The sequence below is a fragment of the Drosophila ficusphila genome, unplaced genomic scaffold (assembly GCF_018152265.1).
Source record: "Drosophila ficusphila isolate 14025-0441.05 unplaced genomic scaffold, ASM1815226v1 contig_791, whole genome shotgun sequence".
NCBI lineage: Eukaryota > Metazoa > Arthropoda > Insecta > Diptera > Drosophilidae > Drosophila > Drosophila ficusphila.
This window is the reverse complement of record NW_025064737.1, coordinates 20,550,998-20,565,811: the sequence shown is the minus strand read 5'-3', so window position 1 is coordinate 20,565,811 and position 14,814 is coordinate 20,550,998. Positions and strand designations below refer to the sequence as shown.

Below are 14,814 nucleotides of genomic sequence, written 5' to 3'. Positions count from 1 at the left end.
TTTTGGTTTTGGTGCAAAACAAAAAAACATCGCCTAAGTGCGGCAGTAGGAACAATCAGAGTTTGGGGAAGCAGAGGGACTGGGGGTCAGAGGTCGCATCCCCTTGGGCGATGCGGCAGTGGGAACAGCGCAATTTGCGAGCCACAAAATGTCTAAGGTAATCACTAGCCGCAAATGGTTGTTGTTTCTTCTCCCAGCTGCCGTTGTTGTATTATTATTGTGCATTATACGGAAATTGACAATGAAATTTTCCTCTTATTGTTGCTGCCGACTTGAAAATAGCAAAAGGAAAACAGGCGAAGGGCCGGACAAAATTCGACTTCGAATGCCACTTGAGAATTTAATAAAAGAACAAAAAAGAAGAAAGTGTGGGTATGGAAAAGGAAACGGAAGATACGGCCTGGGAACTTGGAATTGTTGTGCACAAGTGCCGGTTAAATATTTTAGGCAAATGCCTCAACCCCTCAACCCCTGATCCCCTCACCCCCCTGAGGCTCCCCTTTTGGCCGGAACAATCTGACGAGTTGCCAGGGCAAAATAAATCAGCTGGGGCGTAGGCACTTGAGTTGATTTATGGCAATGACTGGAGGAGGCAGTCGGCTCATCATGGCGTAGAATCATCAGGTAGGGCTGTTCCACTTTTCCAAATTGCCTGGAGCCCAGCTTCCTCTGCCATTGACAATAGCTTTGCACTCCAGAAAAAAAAATGGATTAACAAACTTAACTGCTTTGGGAAACAATTCAGCCGTAAATAGGAAATAAATGGAATAAACAGAAATCATAACACTTAAGTAAAGAAATGATAAAAATAAAATTTTATTATTTCTACTGAGTGTTTCTTGAGATTTAACTTTAAGTTTTTCTCTGTGTGGCTGAAAAATGAAATAAAAACCATTTAAACTTGTTTTGAAGTTTGAGCCCCAACGAATTTCGAGCCTGAAAAGCAGAAAACTCTCTTTTCAACTGCAGTTCATCAGTCTGCTGGAAATCTCTGAGTCAGCCAGTTTGTCAGTCAAGCAATGCGACATTTAGTCAATCAGAGCTCTTGTCCCCTTGGCACTTGAAGCTTAAAATGTCTTTGATATTTGGTAGCCGACTGACTGTAAGTGGCCTCCATTTGCACACTCGGCATTCTGCTTCCTTTCTGCGACTTACATTTTCTGAAATTCGGCGGCTTTGCCTGTCCGCATTTTAATTACGTAGCTATTAAAAAAATACAACAAAACAAAATTAATTCTGGAAAGGGAAAGGGGATGTAAAGGTGACCTGGGTAAGCTTACAAGCTGTCGGCACGTGGACAAACTTGAGCCAAAGTGGAATCGAAGATTACTGGGGGTAAAAACGAATTTTAGATACTCTAAAAACTTTACAGTTATGTAAAAAAATAATAAATAAAAAACGTTTCGTATTTCGGACTTAAAATGTATTAAATTTTATTCTGAGATCGGATATTTTAGTTGTTAATTGATAATTTTTAAATAATACTTTGTATAAATACTTTCACTAGAGTGTTCTTACCAGAAAGCAGCAATACTCTGGCGATGGGCAGGCAATATATTTATGGCCGCAATTAAACTCGAATGTCTTTCGTGGGCCACCTGAAAGTAGGCAGCAAATTTTAATGAGCCGTGCGGCCCCGAAGTCAGCGGCAAATATAATTAAAACAGTGAATTGTGGACGGAAGGCAATCGAGAATTTGTGCCAGCCAGCCACTAAAACGTTTATGAGATGGAATAATGGTGGCTGGGATTATTTGAGTGCTAATATCCGGGGAGTCGAAGGGAGAAGCCCCAACTCTTTTTCAGTGGCAGCGAGAAACATGAAAAATTTCATTAGTCTAATGTGTTCCACGTCACATCAATGTCAGGCGGTGCGCTATGTGTTATGTGTTCTATGTGCAACCTGCATGTGGCAAATGCGAAAATCCCAAACAAGCCGGATGCAGATGGCTAGGACGTCCCAGTGCCACGGATCTAGACCGGGGTGAGTGTCGTCTGTTTCTGTGTGTGGCTGTCGCTCAGGCTTTCTCCCAGCTTGCAGCTTGTTGTCATTGCTGCTGTAAAAACAAGGCAAAGCCACCAGATCCAGCTGCACCTGCTACGCCCTCCCACTTTCTTTCGAGAATGTTTCCCTTCCTTGCAGCTATACATCTTCGTCATTTCATTGCAGTTGTCAGGCCAACAATGCAATGCAAAGTGCCACAACCTCCCACCTCTGACAGGGTGATACATCGTTGTGCTACATTTTTGTACCCTGCAGTCGCCAAAACTAAGGGGGATATGATGAACTACAACTGCAATTCATGCAAAACAATTGAGCTAACACAACTAGGTCAGATATTGGGATTTTCTTTATTTTAACAGAATGTATTACATTTCGGGTTTTTCTTTCATTTCCACCCGTTTATCCAGTATTTTGTTCTAGCTTTGTCCTTGCCATAGTGTCATTGAACGGTTTATAAAGTAGGCAGTTGGGATTGTTTTTGTGGCAAACGTAGATGTAGGGATTGGCATTATCTCCGGTCTGAGGTGCAGCCAAAACACCGATAATTCCTGCAAGGAATAACACCAGGTATAGATTCATCTCGGCTGAGCAGTTGCCAATGGATGAAGTCGTACTACTTTTGAGGTATTCATACTTTTGGGGTATTAATCAAGCAGAACGGGATGCATTAAAAGTAAGCAAATTGAATTCGAAACGGATAATTGCCAATCAATTCATTCAGGGTATAAGCAGCAAGTTCGACTGTAAAAAAACAAATGCCAGAAATACATAGGTTTTCCCTCTCGAAATCAAAACATAACTTTGTTATGCTTTTGGTTGAAGTATTTCACTTTGATCAATTTATTGGCCGCACGTTTTCGCGCTAACTGACTCAAAACAATTTTGGGGTACACGTGCACTGGTTGCCATGACGAAACTAAAACCAAAACCAATTGAGATCCCGGGAAAACCGAGGAAATGACCGCAACTAAAACAAAGGCGCCTACCTGCCGGGACCGGCAGGTGGTTCGAATTTTTGGATGGAAAATCGAGACGGGTTCGGTAGTGAATCCCTGTTGTCTTTATGGAGCCACGTGCTCGTTTTGTTGGCAGGGGATGCTGTTCACTGGGCGGGAAATTCATGGCCACTTAAATGCTGTAAAATGGACCAAGCTGCCGGCACTAAAAACCAAAAGTTGCTCTACCAAAACTTTAGTTTAGCTTTCATAGACACACAAACCCACCTTGGTCGCTTTTATGGCTTATCATTTTTTTTCTTTGCTTCCGACCATTACATTTTTCTGTTGGGGTCAGTCATAAAAAGTTAAAGTTGAACTTTTTCTAGCTGAACGGGTAGACAGCGGTAAATCAGTTTTTATTGTGCATAAATTAAAAATGTTCAATTAAAAGCAGAAGAAAGAAGAAGTTTCTGGTTGCTTTTTTTGCAAATTACACGAGACTGGTAGCTATTTCGACTCATCTTTCATCGACCAACTTTGTGTGGAACCAAATACTGTAGTGAGATAAAATTGCTGTTCGAAAATTGAGTTGCGAAAATATGTTTAAATTGCGTTGACTTCGAAATTGGAAGCATATGGCCACCACACATTCGTATGCGTAACATTCACTGCACGGACAATTGTCTCAGTAATTATTTATACATTGCGCATTAATGCATAATTATTGTCAATATTTAACAAAATAAAACAATGAATTGTGCTTCGAATTACAATTCCCCTTTTTTCACATGTGTTTGCATAATCAGTTGCAAACACATTACGCTTTTTTTTATCTTCATTATTAATGCAGCTCGAAATCCTGCTATGCACTTACTTTTGTTTATTTTCGTTCATTAAAAGTGTGAAGCTTAACATGGACGCCATTTCGATAATTAATAAAGGACCAGCTTTTGGCGATGTCAGGAAAACGGATTTCGCTTGGATAAATTTTAACCAAATGTATGCAAATGGCTATGGCGACCAGCCAATTTTCAATGCCCATAGGGCGACACTAAAAGAATTATATTCCGTGTTCACTTACTACTGATTACGGATATTATAACGTTTATGGTGGAATTCTTAAAATAACTTATTTTTATGCTGTTGCCATTCTCGATTTTTTTTCAATGTGTAATGGTCATGAGCTTATGTCAGGTTTTTCTGAATTTCTGATGTTTTGCTCAATGGTGACCCAATGTTGTACTTTCAAATTCCATTACTTGAACAATTTTAACCGGATTTTAAAGTGGTATGCCTCTCAAAGTGTGCTATGAAATTCCGAGACGAACTGTGTTTATATATTTTCATTTTGGTGATTCTGGATTTCCGATGATATGCACTAAAATGACCCAATACTAAACTTTTAGATCCCAGTCCTTTCACAACTTTTATCCAATCTTAAAGTGGCATGCCTCCATCGGTTTGTGTTGAATCCCTGAACGAACTGCGTTGAAATTTTTAATTTTGGAGAAGTCGATTTTAAACCACTGCTAATGCCATTCTAAATCTCATAGCTTCCACAATTTTTGATCGATTTTAAAGTGACATTTTCCTTCAAATTTTTCATGAAATTTCTAAACGATCTGTATAATTTTTTTTTTTAATTTGAATGTTTTCAGGATTTTACAGATTTTAACGAGCCTGTTTAAAGCCTTTGGGACACACAAAGTGCTGAATTCCCCCACTGGCTGTATCCAGGGCTCTTACTTATCAAAGGGCCTCCTTTTCAAAGTCAACTGCAGATAAAATTCTCCCAAAAATGGTAATTAGAAATGTCTATAAAATGTGTTCTTCCTGACAAAGAGTTTCTATATTTTTTGACATTTTGGGGCCGAGACTAACAAACTATAAACTTCAAGCTGAAGGTCTGTCAACGAGTCGAATGCATGTCCCCAAGGCTATGAAAATCAATTTGCAATGCAGCGTAGCAGCAAAAAAGCCGATGGCAAAGGGAAAAATATCCGGAGACACATGCCGAGGCGCACAGGCTTTGCATCTGAATCTGAATCTGAATCAGAATCTGCCGCTGCCTCTGAATCGGATGGAATCAAGGAGCGGGAATCAGCGAGCAGAAGGAATGCCAAGCAATGCAAATAGCTCTAAATGCATTTGACGATGCTGTGATTTGATTTCGATATCTCCCCGCTCTAGTTGTGTGTGTTGACTTTCAATTTCTGTTCGCGAGCGTAAGTTTTTTCAACCGCCTTTCCCCTCCACTGGGGAATTTTTTCCCCCAGACAACCTGATTATAATTCGAATGCAGCGACTTCTGGCTTCGGCAAAAATGTCATTCGAAAGTTGGGAAAACTCGAAGCTGTTGCCTGACAGCTTCCGCTTCCGTTTAATCATTTTCCTCATTGTTGTTGTGCCGTTGGGCTGATTGCCGTCGTTCACTTAGCTGATTGCAGTAGCTATCAAAAATTCGCAGCGACAACGTGTCGTATGCGTGATATTATGCCAGGTCGTGCCCATTCGCACTCGTGTCGTTGGCATCTTCATTCATATTGTGAGCTGCACAGAGAGAAAAGTGCTTATTAAATTTAACAGAAATATTGAATTAAAAAATACCTTAAAAATTACATTATGTAATACTAATATCTGGGGATGAGCCTTAAAAATATACTTGAAAAATCAGGCTGCCTTTAAATTTACTTTCTTTAAGTGTATATCAGGAAAAGATGGAAAGACAAAGAAGTAGGGAACCTGGGGAAAAAACTTTGTTAATTTTCGAGCAGCTCACGCAATAAAGCAAACGCAGGCAGCGCATCACGTGCGCATTTAAGTTGCAAGTTACAACGGCAACGTGCCGCATCCAAAGATACACAGATACCGTACACCCGGCAACGCACATAGATACTCCTCACACACACCGGCATAAATACAGGACTAGTTAGCTCATGTCAGTGTAAATTTTACACACAGGCGAAACCTGATGCCGCATACAAAACCCGGGCGGCTTGCCCTACCCCCTCCTCCCCACCACCCCCTTTTACAACCCACCGCATAGCACCTCACCTTTTGCGGTTTATATTCAAGCGCGCGTGTGCAATAAAAAAGATATACCCAGCCGGCAAAAACGGAAGTCGAGGCAAGTTTTTGGCATCTACGGCGGAAGCAGGACGCTCCAGGGAAGTCGAGGGGGCGTGGACTTTGAGGGGGGAAGAAAAGGAAGAAGGGGGAAAAGCACATAGCTGCCTGGGCTGCATAATCAGGCAGAGGCGACGGCGACAACGACAACATTTATCAAATGAAATGCACGTGCCAAGCGTTTGCCTGACCCGCTTCCGTGTGCCGCCTTTTGGCCCGGGATAAGGTCCTGCGAGGCGTCGCAGCTCCAGGACGAGCTTGTGCCCGAGGTGCGCCAGAGAAGTACGCGAGAGTCTCTAAAGAGCACTCAAGAATATTTACGAGGTGATCAAGAAATCCATAGAGAGTTTAAGTCTCACAAGTGCGCTGTGGCAGATTTTATTTCGCAATGCATTTATGCATTTTTAATGAGATATTTATACACTTGTTCATAGAAATTTATTTGGCCAGCACAAACATAAAATGTATATTAATTTTAAATACACTTTCGGAGTTCAACATTTGTTTTGCACTTAACAGTGCAGATTATTTGGAAATTAAAATTTTTATAAGTTTAAACAAAAAATAGAAAACATTTAGTATTAAATTTTAATTTAAATACAATTTTCTGTAGCGAAATTTTAACAAACTTTTAATTAAAATTGTAATAAAGGTAATTAGTAAGGCAGCTCTCGTGCTGTACGCATTTATTCCCTTCCATAATAAATATGAGCGTATCTCTCGTATATATGAGCGAATCAGCTGCCAAGTGCACTGCATCTCAGTAAATATAATGAGCAAAGTTTCAGGCTTCAGGTTCTTTCGCAGTGAATTAAGACAGCGCAGCGATATGAAAGTGAGATCCTGAATGAGTTATGGATGGATGAATTGCTTTTTGTGTGGTTACAGAAATACTAGCCAAGTTGCAACAACAAATATTCTGAAATAGTTAAGAAAAAATGTATTAAGACTATACTGATAACTTAAATTTCTCCGTTTAAGATAGAACATAAAATACCTTCAAGAATCGATTATAATCCCTTGCACAATCCTCGGGGTGCACCACCAACTGTTTCCCTGTTGGCTTCCCTCCAGAAATGGGATTCCGCTGTCGGGGAAGTTTCAGCACCTTGCAACCAAGTGGCTGCCACTGTTGCCGCTGCTCCTTCAGCTGCTTAAGTGCCATGCATTGAGATTGAGTTGTTTTCCTTGTTGCCACATCCCGCATGCCTCCTTCGCTTGCCTTCAAGGCGCATTCCACTCGAGAAAATCGATGATGTCTTGGGTGCCTTTGTTTTTGCAGCCGCACCACTCCAACTTGAAAATGTTTTGATAAACTAGCGCTCTGGCTATGCAAAGAAGGGAAAAGAGCTGGTGAAAAAGCAAGCAAAATAAGCACCGGCAACTTTAAGCTGCAACAAATGCAGCAACAACGGCAATTCAACCAACAACAGCTTTAGCAGTTGTCAAAACGATGCTCAGAATGGAGGCTACAAACTTTTTGGCCAACTGTCGAAAAACAAGCGAGCTGAAATTGGTAAAACAATTGTCAATGCGTCAATTTGAATGGATTTTTGTTGCATCAGTAGATAGAACTATCAAGGCTCTGTCGACTGTGGTGAAGGTCGAATAAATGGGGAACTTGGAGCTGGTTGGCTTGAGGGACAAAGAAGGCGTGGTCGAAGAACTTGCCGTGGTTGGAGAGCTCAAAGCAGTGGAATCCGAGAAATCGGTAGGAACGAAAGCCGCAAGGAGGAAAGAGTTAAGAAAGCCAGTTGGTGTTGCATCGCGGTTTGGTACTTACAAGTTTAATGTATTGCATGCATTTACATATTGTTTAAGTTTTCTTAGTTTTCTTCCGAATATAAATATTTACAAACTGATTCATAAGTGAGACAGGTTTTCTTCTCTGTGAGAGTAGTCCTTGACCCAAATATCTGTAAGCAAACAAAACAGAAAGCGGTATTCAACGAGCAGCAAGCTAAAAAATGAACTGGAATTTTCTGATCTGCCTCCTGCTCGGCCACTCCTTTGGTAAGTGCTCTCGAGTGCCCTAATTAACCGGGAACCGTAATTGAACCCCGATGAAATCCGACTAGCTATAGCGATCGAGGCCAGCTGCCTGCGGGGCACAGGTCACATGTGGCAGGAGAAGAATGCCAGCGGCACAGGCGTTTGCCATCGACTGTCAATGCCGCCCAGAAATGCAATAGCGACAGCATCAACAAAACCGAGCAACACGACTGCAGAAGACATTGCAGCGGCTACAATGAGAACATCAGCTCCTGAGGTGGCCGAAACCATAACTATTGCTGCCCCTCCTGCGGTGGTTTTGGCCAACTACGTTTACGAGTGCGCCAGCCGCCGGACAGCCGGCAGTTGCAGCAAGCGGCCTGAGCCGGAATCAAAGCCGGAATTTGGATCCGGGCCGGAGCCGGAGGTGCCTAAGCCCCAAACTGTGACACTGGCAGTGGGCCAAGCGGATGGGTGAGAGCCGGTCAACTGGGTGAGATGGCCTGCATGCGATTAGGCCAGCTGATGGGCCGGGTGATTTAAGCCCCACATTCACATTTGCATATATTTCTTAAGGCAATAAAGTTAGCCAAGCAAATCTCTGTTATCTTAACTAAATGCGGAAGTCTGATTGAGATTTATTGGCGAGAAGCTACACTTAAAAACGTTATTGCAAATTTTTGAAAAAAATATATTTTTTAAATCTGTTTTTATGCAAACCAGTCAAAGGTATATTGCTAATCAAAATGCACAATCAGTTTTTGTTATAAACATCTGTTAGTCACAAAGATTGCAGTTGGCAAAAACAACTGTATGCATTCATTAATTTTTTTAAAGCAAAAGTGCTCATAGTAAAGCAATAAGAAACAAAACTGATTGTTCAGTTGTCGACTGAGAGCTTTTTGTTTGTATCATCTAACAACTTATCAGTAGTATCTGCAGATCACTACGGATAAGGTGTACATTCTAGTCCGGTTACTTTAGTCATGGCAGCTTGGCTAACTTTTGAATACCTGGAAAATGCTCTGCAACAACATTACCAAAACCCCCAAGTTCGAGTGGAATCGGTTGATATAAGGCCAGCTCTGGGAAAAGGAGAAAACTATGAGCCATTTTATCACGTATACGAATTGTGTACAGTTTTGGTCAGGGCCACAAAGTAGTGGATCATCTGATTGCCAAGACAGTTTTGGAGGATGAGGATGCTGAGACCAGAAATAAGAAAGCCCCGTATGATATATACAATCGAGAACTGGAGATTTACGAAGAGGTGTTGCCGAAATTACAACAACTGGCTGGTGAACAATTGTATCCAAAAGTTTTCCACATCGATCGACAGCGAGGAGCTTTTATAATGGAGGACCTAACTTATAAGGGATTTATGATGGCTCCACGTCTTCAGAGATTGGATGAGCAGCACGTGAGTTTGGTGCTAAGGAAACTGGCCAAAATGCAGGCAGCCTCTGCGGTTTTCGAGGAAAACTCAAATGGGAATACCATTTCCCTGGCCAAATACGATCGCGGTTTCTTCAATCGCTACACGGAAAGTTTTAGTGCCTACTTTTTGGGCTGCCTTAAATCATGTGCAAGCTATTTAAAAAGTCAACCGGGCTATGAAAGTCAAGCGAAGTTATTGGAGGAACTGGAACCTCATTATATGGGATTGGGACTGCGCTGTTTTCAGCCCGAGAACTCGCACATTAATGTCCTGACTCACGGCGACTTGTGGACGAACAACATGATGTTCAAATACGAGGCGGGCGTGCCCAGCGATGTCCTTTTGATTGACTTTCAGTACGCATTTTGGGGCTCGCCCACGCTGGACATTCATCATCTGCTCAACACGTCGGCCGTGGAGAAAGTACGGAGCGAGCTGCAAATTAAGATGAGATGTGTCTACCACGAAGTCTTCGTTGAGGAGCTGAGGAGGCTGGGGTTCAAAGGTCAGAGGTTGCCTAGTCGCAAGCAGTTTCACCTAGAGTCGGAGCAGAAGCGGTTTTACGGTGAATAAGAAAGAATATTTTGGATTACCATTTGTTCTTATTTTTAATTATAAACATGGAAAACATGGTCTTGGAGTAACTACATTTTTTTATGACTGCTAGGTTAATTAATATAATTAAAAACAATCTAATCAACATAACTTTTCCTGTTCGTATTAGCTGTTCATTGTGGCCTCCTCCTGCAACCCGTGCTACTGAACACCGATGACACCGATGCGGATTTTGCAGCTCTACTTTCGGACCAGCCGCGCGGAATGAATATGAAAAGGAGGTTGTATCTCAATCCTGGAATACAGGACTCTATTAGGCAGCTGGTGAAGCAATTCGAGCTCGAAGGACTCCTGGACCCGCGGCAGTACGAAGGCTTTTAAACCTGGGCCTAGCGAATTTTTAGCTTTTTCATAAACTTCCGCCATTAGACATTTCAATTAGACGAGCTAATAAACATAAAACATGGCAGCCACAGCCGCAGGCATTTTAAAGCCAGCCGTCAGAAGCTTTTTGAATTATGAACCGAGTTGGGTATACAAAAAAAATAGAAAAACACGTCGAAACGAAAGCACATCCAGTTGGCCCAGACAAAAGCGCAACACATTTAGCCGCTGCGAAATGGGAAAATGGAAAGTCGGAGGCGGCAAATGGAAGGGCGAGAATAGTTACACACATTTTTTGAATTGTTTTGCATTTTGAATGAGTGAGTGAATGGCCGCCATGGAAAGCTGTGAGTGCGTGTCTGCCGCAGAAAATGAAATGAAAAGAAATGGAAAATAATGTGAATGTTGAATGGGGGGATAAGCGACCCGGGGGGAAATGGGGTGTTCTACACGTGCTTCTGGCCTCAGCTTAATTAAAACTTTAGTGCGAAATGCCAGCCAAGCTGTTGGAAAATTAACCAAATTATGGCGTGTCTGCCGCTGGCAGTGCAGCATGCAAAACTGCATTAAAGCCGAGTGCAATTAGGCTAAGCTTTCCCATTTAGCCCGGTCTGCGCCTAACAGTTTATTAAGGTTAAAAGAAAACCAGAAAAATGGCTCAACTATTTTGAACGCAAAAATTCATCTGCCAACGAACAAATGGATTTCACCCAGTTTTCTGTTAATAAATTAATCTCAATCTTCTGAACTGGAGTGGAAAATCCATTTGGTAAAATTCCAGAAAATAGGTTGCTTTAGCAAATGTTTTACTGTAGAGATGTACAGAATAAAAAAAGGTCTACAAATAGAACAATGTCGGATTGAAAGCCATAACATTTGGAAAATTCCCACTAAGCCTAATGCATGCCATTTAACGATTGTCTTTGTGTTCATGGTTGCGAGTTTCAGTGGGTGGTGGGTGCACCTGTTTGTTTATGGGTTTTTCCTATCTCGCAGAGGACACATCCTCAATTCGACAGAAATGTAGCACGTAAAAAGCAGCCCGGTTCCACAGTTTTATTCTCGCCGCCATCGCAGTTTATTGTCCTCTTTTTTTTTGTCCTTTTGCGTTCTTCGTTACCTTGTTTATGTGAGTGTAGATGTGTGCATTCCAGCATCCGTCATCCTTGTTAAATATGTATGTGTGATGGGTACCCTTACTGCTTAACAAGTAACAAATATGACAGTTTTTGCATTTACGAAAAAATGCATCAATGCAAATTTTACAAATTTTATTACCCGTCAGAAATGATTTTTGTAGAAAATTAATATTTAAAAAATATTGGTTTTCATTTGCCGAAAAAATTTCACATAAAAAACAGGTGGCAATGATTTCAATATTTTATTCATTTTAATGGCACGAGTACGCTCTTAAAATGTGTTAATATTGATTTAACGTAATGGAATGCTGAGTACACTACTGTATTTTTTGATATATTTTATTAGCTCAAGTTGCACTAGCAGTTTTTGTTAAATTTTTCGCAATGAAAAGACGAGTTCGTTGCAGCTTACTAAAATAAATACAGCATGTAAACATCCTGATATGTTTATGAAAAAAATCCTTTTTTCACCGTGAGCAGAGTTTTGTGTATTTTATTTCATATTTCACTGAGGGCCAAAATGGGGTCCTTACCTTTACCCTGTTGTAATTGTATTTCTGCTGAAATGACAAGCTCAGGTAAGAAAAGTTTATGTGCCAGTGAGCTGAAATTTGATTTAAGCCATTTCATAGATTAAAACTTTGGCTTGTGCAGAGCACAAAACAAAATAAAAAACAGAATGAAAATCAAAGTTTACTGGGCACTGGAGGGGCGGGGAGAAAATATTAAAATTGCTGTCCAGCCAGGGCCAGGATTTATTTTCTTAATCCAAATAATGTCAAAAAGCCACAAACAAGCGACAGTCACATAAAACAACTTAGCAAATGAGTACACACACACAAACACACACTCATGCAAGGGGGAAAGCCGAAGAAAAATGTAATTTATTGTTATTACGAAAATAAATAAGAAAGGCAAGACACAGCAAGAAACAAAATGAATCGGGGGGCTGGATGAGGCGTGGCCACGCCCACCACACACACACATACTTGTGGCTCGGCTGCAATGCTGAAATTGTGGCAAATAAAAGCGAAGAAATTAAGCAACTGACCGCTGGCAAATAAACCGAAAAAGCGAACACAGACAAAGAAATAACAACCGAAATGGCAACGGCAGCCATTTTATATGCCATTACATTGTAAATAAAGTATTGTTTATTCCATGTTGTAGCCATAGCCGTATGTGTGCGTAGGTTTAGTGAACTATAACAACTGAATTTATGTGAAGTCGAAGTTGTGCCACTGCCACATTTACTTAATAACCAGGCGGTCGAACTCAGGTCAGGTTTTATTTGTCACCGGGGAAGCGGAAGCGAATGCCAATGGCAATATATCGGTCGGCACTTAATCAGCTTTCGAATGGGGTCGACTCTTGGCTTTAATCTAATCAACTCGAAGCCACATAAGCCCGGAAAAAGGTGGTGCCAAATGTTTTCTCGCAAATTGCAAAACTTCATCAACTGCAACTTTCGCCGGGTGCAACATTCCATTGCAGAATTAACCGTAGAATTTCCCAGCCGTACCGACAGTACAGTACAGTACAGTACGGGCCGGAAAATTTCAATTTATCTGCAACCAGCTGAGCCATCGAGCTGATTTCGCCCGCCCGGAAAACCCTTCGGGTCAAGTGTGAGTAATTACCGCAGTTAGGGCGAGCCGGCCGAAAGGAACCTGAGCAGGCAAATGAAATTTCCATGAGTCCAAGGGCCAAGCTTTAAAAATAGCTGCCTCCTGGGAAAATGAGAAAAGCGCTTGTTTTTGTTTTTGTTTTTGTTTTTGTATTGTCTGCTGCTCGGTTGAGCATGTGCTCATTTTATGTGTGTGTGTGTGTGTGAACGTGTGTGTGTAGAGGAGGTCAGGCAACACTTGACTAAACATTTTCATTTTAGCCGAGGGTGGTCAGAAGTCAATGAATTTTGCCACATGCCGTATGCCTGAAATTGCGTGCTGTGTTTTCCTAGCGCTAAATGATTTCATTAAGTGCGAACTCCAACACGCTGGCAAATCAATAAAACTAAGTTTCTGTGCAGGAAATACTATGTGCTTTAAGTATTTATTACTTTGTAATTACTATTTTCAACAGAGTTGTTCGTTAAAGAATCAAGCTCAACCGTTAAGCATTCTAATACGTTGGTTTGTAATTGAATATTGATAGAGCAATGACACAGGACGAAGTCAGAAGTCATGACCTTTCATTTGGAGAAGACAAGGCGTCACTGACACATGGAATGCGACTTACTCGTACATGTCGAACAAAAATGTAATTTATTCAGTGCGGCAAGATGGAGCCGCAACAAAGACACTGCCACGCCCCAGCTGAGCCCCCATAATGAAAGACAAACAAAGCATTCTTTTGGGCGCCGCTGCAGCTGTTTTGACATGGATAGCTGTTCTTCGTTGGGCGTGTCAGGGTTCAAAGGACGAGGCGCTGGAATCAAAACGGATTAGTTGAGCAACGACAAATATGTCGGCCAGCCAGTGGCCCAGATCCATCATGCTGGCACCAAGGGGTTAATGTCCTTCTAATTGAATCAGCCGTGTGCGTCCGAGTCTCGAGATAAATCCATTTCCCAGACTGTTATTGGAAACAAACACACTTCTGTATTCCCAAGGAATTTCAGCATATTTGCGGGCTCACAACTTGTCAATTGAGGAAAATTGGACCCACATGAAATTGACTTAATGAAAGGCTACTGAAACCAATTGATTTAGTCGAGATGGATTTTAATTGCAGACAAATATCTTAAGGGGCTAATGGGAAAATGTGGAGTAGCTCGAGAATTCATAATTAAGATGACAAGGTTGCTCTGCAATTGTTGTTAGAAGTATGCAAACTTATGAAACCTAAGAGCGTTGTTTTCTAGTAAACAACATCCTTGTTAAGAGAAGCATTTCTTCTGCTCTCAGAGAAAGAGAGAGGGAGAGAGAGCGAGAGAGTGGTCCATCCTTCGACTTTCTCTCCCAAACTCTTCCGCTCTCCCTGCAAAAAAAGCTCTTGCAGCTTTCCACTCTCTCTTCACTCGACGGATGCTGTGGGGAAAATGCTCAAGCTTACGGGGAACAGAGTCCTGGCATTGAGCGCTTATTGAGTTAAGCGCTTTTCACACTACATATCCTTTCACATCACTTTCCGCTGTAGTGTGTGCAATTTCACTTGGCTTAAATTTCATTTTCCTATGTCTTCAGCATTAGCCAGCACATTCCTACTTCTTTGCTCGCAATTTTGTTTTTGTTGCCAC

At 41.5% G+C, this 14,814-nt stretch overlaps 2 protein-coding genes across 2 annotated transcripts; both read left to right on the top strand.

Annotated features, from left to right (window-relative positions):
• Nucleotides 1-7,969: 7,969 nt before the first annotated feature.
• LOC108095708 lies at nucleotides 7,970-8,658 on the top strand. The gene is made up of 2 exons (XM_017196880.1): nucleotides 7,970-8,081; nucleotides 8,147-8,658. The coding sequence occupies exons 1-2, from the start codon at nucleotides 8,036-8,038 to the stop codon at nucleotides 8,536-8,538; spliced, it is 438 nt and encodes a 145-aa protein (XP_017052369.1). The 5' UTR covers nucleotides 7,970-8,035; the 3' UTR covers nucleotides 8,539-8,658.
• Nucleotides 8,659-9,046: 388 nt separating this feature from the next.
• Nucleotides 9,047-10,503, top strand: LOC108095732. Its single transcript, XM_017196908.1, is given in 3 exon segments — nucleotides 9,047-9,164; nucleotides 9,167-10,063; nucleotides 10,223-10,503. Coding segments are annotated over 3 exon segments (1,227 nt in total). The 3' UTR covers nucleotides 10,435-10,503.
• Nucleotides 10,504-14,814: the final 4,311 nt, after the last annotated feature.

Bases quoted from the DNA above. Each gene is read 5' to 3' on its own strand.
- LOC108095708 (XM_017196880.1), top strand. From the start codon at position 8,036: ATGAACTGGAATTTTCTGATCTGCCTCCTGCTCGGCCACTCCTTTG. The intron at 8,082-8,146 runs GTAAGTGCTCTC...AAATCCGACTAG, and splicing joins CCTGCTCGGCCACTCCTTTG to CTATAGCGATCGAGGCCAGC.